At 50.1% G+C, this 12,516-nt stretch overlaps 1 protein-coding gene across 4 annotated transcripts in view; it reads left to right on the top strand.

Annotated features, from left to right (window-relative positions):
• Bckdha (branched chain ketoacid dehydrogenase E1, alpha polypeptide) overlaps nucleotides 1–12,516 on the top strand; it is a 28,931-nt gene that overhangs the window by 5,178 nt on the left and 11,237 nt on the right. For 2 of the 4 annotated variants that reach the window (NM_007533.5, XM_030242030.1), the window contains exons 2-3: nucleotides 11,779–11,961; nucleotides 12,062–12,148. In NM_007533.5, the coding sequence (NP_031559.3) occupies nucleotides 11,779–11,961; nucleotides 12,062–12,148 (270 nt within the window). Of the gene's footprint in view, nucleotides 1–4,326; nucleotides 4,378–9,455; nucleotides 9,563–11,778; nucleotides 11,962–12,061; nucleotides 12,149–12,516 lie in introns of all 4 variants that reach the window. The other 2 variants (XM_006539486.4, XM_030242029.1) reach the window with 2 other exon arrangements.

Below are 12,516 nucleotides of genomic sequence, written 5' to 3'. Positions count from 1 at the left end.
CTTATGTCCTATGGTCTAAACATTAATATTTAGAAGACAGCTTGACAGCATGGCCATTTAGGAAAATAGCATCAGCAGGTTCTCCTCTGGTTCCTGCGGCTTCCCTAGTGAAGGTTTTGACCTGCGTTCCTGTACCAGGTATGGGTTCCTTCCTGTGGAGCAGGACTTCTCTTCACTCAGGAGAGCAGTTGGTTGCCTTGTAAACCGTCTTGCCGCAGATGTGTGCCAGTGAGCACATCTCACCCAGCAGGTTGTGACTGTAGCGTGTGGAGGTCCAAGACTGGATAAGTCGATGTCTTCTCCCCAGCTGCCTGCACAGCATCTGGCATAGTGAAAGAACCCTCAGCCTCTGTTGGTGGGGATGTAAACTGGTGCAGCCACTCTAACCTTGAGTCGGGAGGGTTCTTAAAACTAAGCAGATCTACCACATGACCTGGCTGTATGGTTTCTGAGCATATATCCAGCAGATCTGTCTCTTACTATGGAGACACTTGTACATCCTTGTTCATCGCTGCTCCATTCACAGTAACTAGGAAATAGGATCAACTTAGATGTTCATTAACTGACAAATGGATACTGAAAATGTGATATATATATATATATATGTGTGTGTGTGTGTGTGTGTGTGTGTGTATGCATATATATATGCACATACACATGTACATATATACACATATGTGTATATATACACATACATATATATACATATATATGTACATATATATATATACATATACATATATATATATATATATATATATATATATATATATATGCACACACACACACACACACACTGGAATATAACTTAAGCGTGCAGAGAACTGGAACCGTGAAGCTTGCAGGCAAATGGAGCTGGGAAAGTAAGGTCACTCAGGCCACAAAAGATAAACGTCGTACATTTCCATGGAGGTTCTAAGCTGCAAATCTTTTATGTTCTTAACATGAAGTAGATATGGAAGCTAGGAAGGTAAAAGAGACCATTATCAGGGAGTGAGGAACAGATGCATTTAGAAAAGGGGAACCCTGGGGGCCAAAGGGCTCAAGCAAATAGTGCCGCGTCCAGGATGGGGAACTGAGGGGCCGGGCAAAGGTAAACAAGTGAAGTGTGCACGGAGAAGCTACTTCAGAACCTGTGAGTTTTGCGATCTACTTGAAAAAAAAAATACAGTAAGGGGGGGGGGCGGTAGAACATGCGTGCTTGAAAGAACAGGGAGGATACTGGAAGCGAAAGTCTTAAGTTCAAATGGGGACAGGGAGGTGGGGGGAGAGGAGAGGTAGGGGTGGGCTAGCCAAAACTAAGAATGAATGAAGAAGCCTTACGAAACCCTATTAGGAGGCTGTAGAGGTGGCTCGGTGGTTAAGAGCACTGTCTGTTCACCTGAAGGTCCCAGGTTCAGTTCTCAGCACTCACAGGGCAGCTCACAACTCCAGTTTCAGGGGATCTGACACCCTCACACTAATGTAGATAAAATTAAATAAAGAAAGCCCATTAGTTTAACAAGCTAATTAAAAAAAATTTTTTTAAAAGAAAGTTCAAACAGAAGTACTCCACATTAGTACCCTTTTATTAACACTCTTGTTCCCAGGAGACAGGTACTGAATGACAGTGTCAGTGCCAGGCACGGCTGTTACTGGTCAGGCAGGACTCGGAGGGACGCAGAATGGCACAGGTTCCCGCATTGCTCTTGGCTGTCTACTGTGACTGTATAGTAAGACCGCAGTTTGGTTTGGGAACACAGAGAAAACTTTTTTTTTCCCTCTAGTGCAGGCTGATCTCAGACTCGCTGCATAGCCTGTGATGACTTTAAAACTGGTGGCATTTCTCCTGCCTCGGCTTCCCAAGTGGCGGGATGGCAGGCATGAGCCGCCATCCATGGCTGGAAGGTGCAGTTTTATCCGGTTGGGGATGAAGAGCTGAGGCCTTGGGAGAAGGGTGGGGAGGTTATTCAGCTGTGGCTTGGGTAGAGTGGATGACAAGGGCTAGTGGGTCAGGAAGAGGGACGAGGCACACTGTGGCCCTGTGGGGTTTGCTGGATCTGCGCTTGTCTTCCCCTGCTGCTACAGCAGATGTCTCTGCTGTTCAAGGCTAAGAAGAGGAAGGAAACTCAGACTGTGAGAGCCTGGCCTGAGGTGGTGACTGTAAATCTTGTAGGCACGCAGGCATTCCCCCATCCCATCCACCCTCCCCCCAAAAAAGAAAGAAAAAAGAGAACAAACGAACAAAACAAAACTAACCACCGTCTCGGGCTCTGTTGGTAGAACGTACCAGCACTGCCTTAGCTGAGCAGCGCAGACCCATAATTCTAATGCTCAGGAAGCAGAGGCAGGAGGATTGCAGGGAACTCCCAGCCAGCCAGGGCTATGTGGCAAGACTCTGCAGGAAGCAAAAAAGAAAACAAAAAACAAACAAACAAAAAAAGATTCACCCTTAAGGCCATTGAAACGGCTCAGAGAGTAGAAGCAGCTGCCATCAAGCCTAGTGACTTGAGCTGTTTCCAGGACCTGCATGAAGGCGAGAGAGAATCAACTCCCACAAGTTACCTCACTCTCCATCGCACGTGCACACCCAGTAAATAAAAGTGTAGTTTAAAAAATTAAAATGGAGCCGGGCGTGGTGGCGCATGCCTTTAATCCCAGCACTCGGGAGGCAGAGACAGGTGGATTTCTGAGTTTGAGGCCAGCCTGGTCTACATAGTGAGTTCCAGGACAGCCAGGGCTACACAGAGAAACCCTGTCTCAAAAAAACCAAAAAAAAAAAAAAAAAAAAAAAAAAAAAATTAAAATGGTCAGGTGTGGTGGCGCATGCCTTTAATCCCAGCACTCGGGAGGCAGAGGCAGGAGGATTTCTGAGTTTGAGGCCAGCCTGGTCTACAAAGTGAGTTCCAGGACAGCCAGGGCTACATGGAGAAACCCTGTCTCGAAAAACCAAAAAAAAACAAACAAACAAACAAAAAAATTAAAAATGGCTCAGTGGTTAGGAGCATGGTCTGTTCTTCTAGGGGACCCAGCACCCACACAGGCGGCTCAGAACTCTCTGGAACGCCAGCTCCAGGAGAATCAGCACTCTCACGAAGACATGCATGCAGACAGAACACCAGCACTTAAAATAAAAATAAATCAGGAAAAAAATTAAAAACTTAAAAGCCAGGTCCACTGTCTGTAGCATTTCGACCCTCATCTGGGAGTGCAGAGGTGCTAGGGCGCTGAGCAAGGGTGGTCAGAGCCAGGCTTCTGCTCATTGTCACCGATGGCCTGCTTCAGCGCTCTGAAGGCTCTCCAAGTGACTTGCCAAGAGGAGGTAGTTCTTACTGAGGTCTCTCCTGTTTAGGATAACCTTTGGCCTGGAGGCTAAATGTAGCCAAAGACAGGTATAAATGTAGCCCAACATGGAATTATAAACTTCACTAAAACACGATGACATTATTTTTTTCTGTTTGTGTGTGTGTGTGTGTTTTGCTAACTGTGGTGAAGTTCTAGTTAAGTGTAGTTTGTAGATAACAGTGTTGTGTTGCAATGTTAAGCCGTTGGATGCCCCTGAGGGTGTTGGCTGATGTCTTAAGGAATCTGGTGTGGGTTTTGCACATTATGAAACACTTTGTGATTGATAGTTTCAACACACAAAGTGCTGGTGCACTGCTATTAAAAATGGGGAAACAAAGGTTTAGCGATAGGAAGTCTGAGGCTGGGACTCCAAAGCCTGAGTCCTTCCTGGCTGCCAGGGAGAGGGGGAAGCTCAGGCGCGTTGGTCTCACAAGACACTGAGCCTCACCCTGACCTCTCCACAGCTTCTGTCCAGGACACTTGCTTCTGGTGGGCTGTGCTAGCTTCAGAAGAGCTAGGCTCAGGCCGACAGCACTCCTCCCCCACACGTCATCCACGCTGGCCACTTTTGTTTGTTTGTTTGTTTTTGAGACTGCATCCCATGGTGCAGTCCTTGCTTGGCCTCTGATCCTCCTCTCTGCGTCCCGAGAGCTGATATTAAAGGTGTGCACCACAACACTCATGAATTTTGTTTTGGAATACAGTATTGTTGACCTAAGAAGAAACGTCTTTTTTGAGGAGGAGATGGCACGTGCATGCCACTGTGAATGTTCACAGGTCAGAGGTCAGCTTTGGGGTCCCAGAGGTCAAATGATCAAACTTCAGGCCATCAGAATTGGTGGCCTTTGCCAGATGAAACTTCTCTCTGGCTTTTGTTTTCTTTTTCTTTTAAGGCAGGGTCTCTAGTAGCCTAGGTTAGCCTTGAACTGAGACTGGCTTTGAACTTGTCATCTTCCTGTCTTCACTTCCCTTGTGTACCAGCATGCCTTGGTTTTGTTTCAGGTTGCCTTCAGTGCTGGGGAGAGAGCCATGGACCTCGCGGGTGCTAGGCAGGTGCGCTCCGCCCCTCACTAACTCAGTGTAAGGGTCTTACCTGGGAGGCGTTTTGATTCTAGGAGAGAGAAGACTGTCTCATGGAGCAGAAGTGTTCCAGTCACCCGAGCAGCTTTGTTTGACAGACAGTGCAAGGAACAAAGGGTCTATTCACACTAGTTTTTCTTGTAGGAGATGGAGGGGTGAAATCAGTGGAGGAGCTGGCTGGTGGGCACCACCAGGCCCCACGCCTGCAGCTTGTTTTGGCTGGCTGACCTGCTGGTTCCTCAGTTTGGGATTGTACACTTTAGATTTCCTTGGGCAAAACCAGAAATACTTCCCTTACATAGTGCTGGCAAGGGTTAAAGAGAGATTATTTTGTTTGTTTGTTTTTGTTTTTAGAGACAGGGTTTCTCTATAGCCCTGGCTGTCCTGGAACTCACTCTGTAGACCAGGCTGGCCTCAAACTCAGAAATCTCCCTGCCTCTCTGCCTCCCAAGTACTGGGATCAAAGGTGTGCGCCACCACTGCCCGGCTTTTGTTTGGGTTTTGAGACAAGATCTCATCCTGGGCAACCCTGAAAACTCTGATCCTCGTACCTTCCCCTCCAAGTGCTGGGTTTCCTTCCGAGTGTGGGCCATCACGTCCACCTAGAGTGCATATGGCGTTGTTTCCCTGGAGTCGTGCTATGTAGTCCAGGCTGGCCTGGAACTGGATGCAGTTCTGCCCCTGCTTCCTGAGTGTGGGCTAAAGTGTGTGTGTGTGTGTGTATGTGTGTGTGTGTGTGTGTGTGTGTGTGTGTGAGAGAGAGAGAGAGAGACAGAGAGAGAGAGACAGAGAGAGAGGTGTGTGTGTGTGTGTGAGAGAGAGAGAGAGAGAGAGAGACAGAGAGAGAGACAGAGAGAGAGAGAGAGAGAGAGAGAGAGAGAGAGAGAGAGCACGAGCGCTTAACTGCAGATGTGTGCTTGCTATGGCCAAAGATATCAGATCCCCCTGGAGCTAGAGTTCCAAGCTAGAGCTGAGCTTGCAGGGAACTGAACTCGGGTCCTCTGTTAGAGCTCGCAAGAGCTCTCACGTCTGGGCTCTCTCTCTAGCCCCAAGAGAGCGGTTCTTAGGGGCACTCAGTCTGTGTTCCGAGCATTGACTAAGTCAGGATTTTAGAGATGGCAGTTACAGCTTTTCTCCAGAGACACTGGCTGGTTTCATGTTGACTGATTCAGGGAAAGAGTGAAATGCTCTCTTGGGTTTCACACCTGCAGCACCCAGAGCTGTGGCGTTAAAAACCACTGGGTCTCTGAGGCCCAGGGAGCCCGATTGCTTTCCTAGCTGAGCGGCAACCTCTAGGGGGCTGTAGCTCCCTGCTGCCTGTGCAGGCCTAGTGCCTCAGGGCTCAAGGCTCAGTAGGTGTGGATGTTTTTGGCTCTCCTCCACAGAGAGACACAGAGAAGATGTAGAGTTGGCTGGCCCACCCCATGATAGATGAGTTCTGAACCCTACCTTCTTTGTTCAGGCAGCCCCTGCACATGCCAGCCTCATCACCTGTGAGCTGTGTGGCTTTGGGCAAGTTGCTTAGCCCTTCTGAGCCTCAAATACCAGCTGTGTTTGATGGAGGTACTGTGGGGGGCAGGGCTCAGTGAACACAGAGATACAGCTTCGTGTGGCACCTGTGTTCTTAGTTGTTTTTGTTTTTGTCTCTTAAGGTTCATTTTATTTGCATGTGTGTATGTGCACGTTTTTGTGGGTGTCTGTGAAGACTAGAGAGAGTGTGGGATCCCCTGAAGTTGGAGCTACAGACAATTGTGAGTCAGCTGATATGGGTGCCAGGAATCAACATCTGAGCCATTGCTCCAGCCCCGTGGTTGGCTCTTACGGACCTGCCTCAGTCATCTTGGTTGCCAGTGTTCCCCAGTGCCAGGCCTAGAGCCTGTTTCTGTTTGTTTGGTTTGTTTTGGTTTTTGTTTTGTTCTATTTTGAGAGGGTCATGTCTTATAGCCCAGGCTAGCCTTGCACTTGCGATCCTCCTGCCTCAGCTTCCTGATGCTGGCCTAACATGCCTGTGTAACTCCACTGAGCTCTGGAGTCTTTGTTCTTCCTTACACCCAAAGTACTTTGTCACCCTTGCCTCTCTTGGCCTGTCTAGCAATTTCTCTCAACTCCCCTCTTTGAGGGAACTTTTCTATCACTCCGCGTGGAGTGGCTGGTGACACTTGCTACAAGGCATCAGTGGTGTATTATCCCTCAGCCCACAGGCAGCTGTCTTGTCTTTATGGGGCGTGGGTTCAGGGCAGGAGGTTCCTGTCCAGTGTCCTGTGGTTGGACAGAGGCAGACCTGGGATTCGAACCAGGCAGGTTAGGTGTAGCTGTGAGGACACCCTGTTTTTCTCGGCATCTATTACACGTGCTCCCGGGCAAGCTCTCATCCAAGCCCACGGTAAAACTGCTTTTTATCTGCCTGATTGACGGGAACAGTCATCCAGCATACCTGTTAGTGGTGCAGGCTTGCCATACGTCCCTTCCGTGTCAGCCCCTGGGCTGAATCACGTGTACATGTCAGCTCATGCCATGCTCATGGTAGCCCATGAGAATGTACACCAGAAGAAGAAACTGAGGCTCAGGGAGTCATCGTCCTACAGCTTTTGCCTGTGCTGTTAATTAAGGCCCCCATGGGAAAGGCTGTGCGGATACCTCTGCAGGCTGCCCAGGCTGCTCAGCTCCTGTTGGAGTTCCTCTGGCTTCAGGGCTTTGTCCCAGGCTGAACAGTTTTGCCACCCTATGTCACTGGCCGCCAGGCAACTCCCTGCCTCCAAGAAGAGGCAGAAGAGAACTATGATGATCATTGGATGTGGTCATATACCTTCTCTGTAGGATTGGGTGGGGGAGGGTTTCTCTGTCACCCTGGCTGACCTGGAACTCACTTTGCATACCAGGCTGGCCTCAAACCCACAGAGATCCGCCTGCCTCTGCCTCCCAAGCGCTGGGATTAAAGTTGTACACTACCACTGCCCAGCCTCTGTAGGTATTTTATTGCCCATTCTATAATCCAGCATCCAGTGTCATTATTGACCAGTTTTGGAACTCACTGAATTAGCACAGTGACTTCATGGGGGTAAAGGCAGCCCTTTGGAAAGAGGGGACTGGAGAACATGGTCTGTGCCTGCTCCAGTATGTGAAGTCCACCTGGGTATCTGAATGGTTGCATCAGGTCCCCTGACAGTGTGTCCTGCTTGGACACCATAGCTCATTCTTAGCCTACAGGCTCTGCCTGGGACTCCTCACTCCCAGGCTATCCCTTTAGCTCTCCTCTGTCTCCTCATGATTCTCTCTGAGGTTTGTTAGGGGAAAGTCTGGAGTCCGTTTTTAATTTAGGGAGTACTGGTTCTTCTCTGCCTGTCTTCCCAAGGCGCCTATCGTTTCTGATTTTCCTGCTTTCTTACCTCTGTCTTTTGGTGGGGTTGATCAGGTTTTGAAAACAGGTCTCAGTATGTGGGTCAGGCTGGCCTTGAACTCATTATTCTCTTGCTTCAGCCTCCTGAGCAGGTGCCTCAGGGATTCTGTTGCCGTGAAGAGACACCATGAAGGTGACATTGGAGGTACCACCATGCCCTTCTCTCTTACCACTTCTCAAGGACATACTCTGCCAGGCCCACATGAACCCTGTGCAGTCACACTGGGGACTTGGTGCACAGCCCTCTGCAGCTTTTCAGACAGGAGAAAATTTGAAGTGTTTGCAGAGAGCCACACTGTGAGCTCAGAAAGTGGAGCCCAAGTCCATTTGACTCCAGAGTCACTGAACTCAACTCACCGCTCATTCTCCCGTGTACGAGGTTAATCACCTATAGAGAGCTTCTTGTATAAGCCAGCTCAACACCTCCCCTGCCGTGTGGCCTGTGTGGGAGTCAGACAAAGGCCCCTTCCAGGTCGGTATCCAGGTCCTGCTGTGCCCGGAGCTCAGGTCGAGGAGAGGTTGCTTGCTTCCTTCTTGCTCAAACAGGATGAGTCTGCCCGAGGGGTGCCAGCCTGAACCTGCCCTGCTGTGGGGAGCAATCATTTCCTCACAGCCACAAATGCCAGTAATCATGCACTGGGAACGTGCTGCCCGCTGGAACCTCGGCGCCTTGTCCGGTGCAATTAAAAGAAGGGAGGGGACACACGTGAGATGAAATTTGTAGGGAATCCACTGTTTCTGTAGCTTCCCTAGAAGTGAGGCCACAGTTGCTGACCTGAGAGGAAGCCCAGCTGCGGTGGGAGAAAAGACGAAGATGTGTGGGAGTGGACATGCTGTGGCAGTTGGGGTTTGGGGCCCAGGGGTCTGAATCATAGCCTGTCAGGTTGGAAGTCCATTTGTGACTAGTGTTTTTAGATTTGTGGCTGGCGAAAGCTGGCTTACCTCCCTAAGCCTCTTAGCTCATCTGCTTCATAGCAGTGCAAGTAGTCGTCACTGATGCCCAAGGAAGCCCAGCCCAGCCTGGCACCCAGCCACTCAGTCCCCTCCTGAGCATGTAGGCTTCTCTGGCTTTGCCACCTATGTCTTCTCTGATGCTAGCCTTACAAGGTCCTCTTACCTCCTGTCTGATAACATCAAGGAGTGGAGTGGCAGAATGACCCAGAAAGGTTTAATTAGCAACAAGCCAGGGTTGTTGGAAGATGGCAACCTGTCTGTCTCTCCCTTCAGCCATCCTTCCCCTTGCCCAGAGGTCAAGTTGTCTCTATAGGTTTTCATTAAGGGAAGACAGTGTGGGAAGTCCTGTGGGTCTGGAACAGGTGGGCAGCTCTGTTTCTCAGAGTAGCCCTTCCCCCACCCCGGTAGCCACCTCTGGATGGGAGCCGCTCACACCCTCGCCTTTATGAATGAAGATGGGCGGTGTGGGGGGAGGCCCTCCAGGAAGTCTGAAGACACATCCAAAGCTGCTGTGTTGATGAGAGAAGTCTGAGTCTGGTTTCTGTTGTGGTCGGCTTTTTCTGGCAAGTGGCCTTTCCTGGAACGTGGCACTAGGTACAGCAGGCGTGGGAAAGGCTGCAAGATTTGTTCGTGCCTAGATAACTTCAGTGTGCAGTCCAACTATTTGATTTATTTTTTGCGTTTTGTTTTTCATTTTCAGACAGTCGTCCATAGCCCAGGCTGTCTCAGTCTGGTGATATCCCTGACCCCTACCTTCCAGGCAGGGACCACCGCTCTAAATCAAACCCAGGGCTTCATGCATGCCAGGCAAGCGCTTTTTCTTCTCCTTCTCCTTCTCCTTCTCCTTCTCCTTCTCCTTCTCCTTCTCCTTCTTTCCCTTCCCCTTCCCCTTCCTCTTCCTCTTCCTCTTCCTCTTCATCTTCTTCTTATATTTTCTTTATTTACATTTCAAATGCCATCCCGAAAGTTCCCTATACCTTCCTGCGTTTTATCTTCTTAGCCACATTCCTACCCTTTTTTTTTTTTAAAGTAGGGTCTCATGTTGCCCAGGCTAGCCTTGAACTTGCTATGTAGCCAAAGGTAGTTTTGAACTCTTGCTTCTCCTTTTCCCAGGTGCTTGGATTAGAAGTTGAGCTACCAAGTCCCACTTCATTATTATTATTATTTAAAATGATCTCACATTGAAGCTTAAGCTGGCCTTGAACTTGTGGCATCTTCTTCCCCCAGGCTCCCGACCCCTTCCAATATAGGGAATGTATTGACCCTCATACCTAGCTTTTTGTTTTGTGTTCATGGTGAGGTTTTCTATGTCTCAGGGTTGTCCCAGAATTTTTTTTTTAATTTTTTTTTATTAGGTATTTTCCTCGTTTACATTTTCAATGCTATCCCAAAGGTCCCCCATACCCACCCCCCCGTCCCAGAATTTGACATCTTTCTGCCTCCACTTTCTGCATGCTGTGTGCTGTTGTGCATAGCTCTGTGTTTAGTTTATGTATAAAAGATAGAGCATGCAGGAGCAAAGAGAAACTTCTGGAAACCATGTCTGCAGTTTTTGATCTGAGAGGTTCAATGTCCCTCCAGAACTGCTGGCTACTCGGAGCCCACTGCAGGGCGTGGTTCAGCAGCACCCACTGTAGGGCGTGGTCCAGCAGCACCCACTGCAGGGCGTGGGCCAGCAGCACCCACTGCAGGGCGTGGGCCAGCAGCACCCACTGCAGGGCGTGGGCCAGCAGCACCCACTGCAGGGCGTGGGCCAGCAGCACCCACTGCAGGGCGTGGGCCAGCAGCACCCACTGCAGGGCGTGGGCCAGCAGCACCCACTGCAGGGCGTGGGCCAGCAGCACCCACTGCAGGGCGTGGGCCAGCAGCACTCACTGCAGGGCGTGTGCCAGCCCTGCTTTCTGAGCTTGGCATGTTCTGTCTGATGCCTGCAGTACTCTTCCTTGGCTGCTTATTACTCGATGGGACTCAGTTCTTATGTCACCTCCTCAGAGGAGCCCTGATCTTGTCCTCAGGGCTTCGAGAGGACAGGAATTGCCCTCCTTCCTGTTTGGTATATCATGTCCCTCCTGGCGACAAGGAAGGATGCCTGCAGTTCCTAGATCCCTGCTCAGAGCTGGGAGTTAAGTGGGTGCTCAGGGATTTGTTGAATGGGTCATAGCTTTAGCATAGGAGCTGCCCTGGCAGGGAGAGGGCAGTGATGTATGTAATACACTTGGCCAGGTGCGAGAAGGGAAGGGCGAGGTGTGTAGAATTTATCACAAGTAGCACCTATAATCCCAGTCCCCCAGATGCTAAGGCAGGTAGATCATGAGTGAGCAGCCAGCCTGGGCTATGTAGGAGAGGCTTGTCCCAAAAGACTTATATAAATGAAAGGCATGCAATACCTCACAGGGCATCTGTAAGTCTTTTGGGACAAGCCTCTCCTACATAGCCCAGGCTATGTATTATTTATTTATTTATTATTTTATTTATTCACTTCAAATGGATTTTTTAGGTAGGCTCCCTGTGTGTCACTGAGGATGACCTTGCACTCCTGATGTCCTGCCTGCCTCTGCCTCCCACAGGGTAGGATTGTAGGCTTGCACTGTTGTGCCCAGCCAACCTTCACATTTCCATGAACTATTTTTTTGTTCTTAGGGCAGGGGATACATAAAGGGAAAAATCCCTTTGCCATGCATCCATTAAAAGATTGGTCCCCATAGTCAGGTGGTGATGGCTCATGCCTTTAATCCCAGCACTTGGGAGGCAGAGGCAGGCAGATTTCTGATTCAAGGCCAGCCTGGTCTACAGAGTGAGTTCCAGGACAGCCAGAGCTACACAGAGAAACCCTGTCTACAAACAAACAAAACTGCATGTGGAGAGGTCTAGGACTTCAAAGCTAGCCTCAGACATGAAGCAAGTTTGAGACCGAGTAGCTCACGGTGCATGAGCTCTTACCCACCATAACGTCAGCCACCAAGGTTGAGCCAGCTGAAGCCGCAGCTGCTCCTGATAAAGCGCTCTTTGCCTCTCCTCCCCAGCACCCCAGCAGGCAGCAGCAACAGCAGTTCCCATCCCTGGACGACAAGCCCCAGTTCCCAGGGGCCTCTGCAGAGTTTGTAGACAAGCTTGAGTTCATCCAGCCCAATGTCATCTCCGGCATCCCCATCTACCGTGTCATGGACCGCCAGGGCCAGATCATCAACCCCAGTGAAGATCCCCACGTGAGTGAGGCTGCTTCCCCTGCCAGGCCCCCCAGGCCCTCGTCCCTTGCCTGGCTGCTCTGGTTCCCACCTTTCCCCATCTGTCTGCCTCCACCTGCAGCTGCCCCAGGAGGAGGTGCTGAAGTTCTACCGGAGCATGACGCTGCTCAACACCATGGACCGCATTCTCTATGAGTCCCAGCGGCAGGTATGTGGGAGCAGGGTGGGATCACCCCAGGTCCCTACCTGTAGCTGTATACAAGGAATGCACCAAGGAGGGGGGCCGTATGGGGGATCCTTTGGGTGGTGTCTTGAGAGTTTGTGGGGTTCTGGTGGGTCACTGGGAGGATGTGGGGAGGGTTTCATACTTGCCATGCTCCCAGCAAAGAAAAGTTCCAGAAGTGCCAGTCGCAGCCATGACTTTGGGTAGGACATTTGTCTTGTGTTTGTCTTGGTGTCCACAGTATTTGACAACTGTCTACACAACTCAGTGGTAGAGATCTTTCTTTGTCCTGGCTTCCGTCACTAGCTGTGTAAATACGTTCCTTCAAAAGCCAGCCATAATGATAGATGCCT

Source organism: Mus musculus, chromosome 7, assembly GCF_000001635.26.
Source record: "Mus musculus strain C57BL/6J chromosome 7, GRCm38.p6 C57BL/6J".
Lineage (NCBI taxonomy): Eukaryota > Metazoa > Chordata > Mammalia > Rodentia > Muridae > Mus > Mus musculus.
This window is presented reverse-complemented; position numbering and strand designations above follow the sequence as displayed.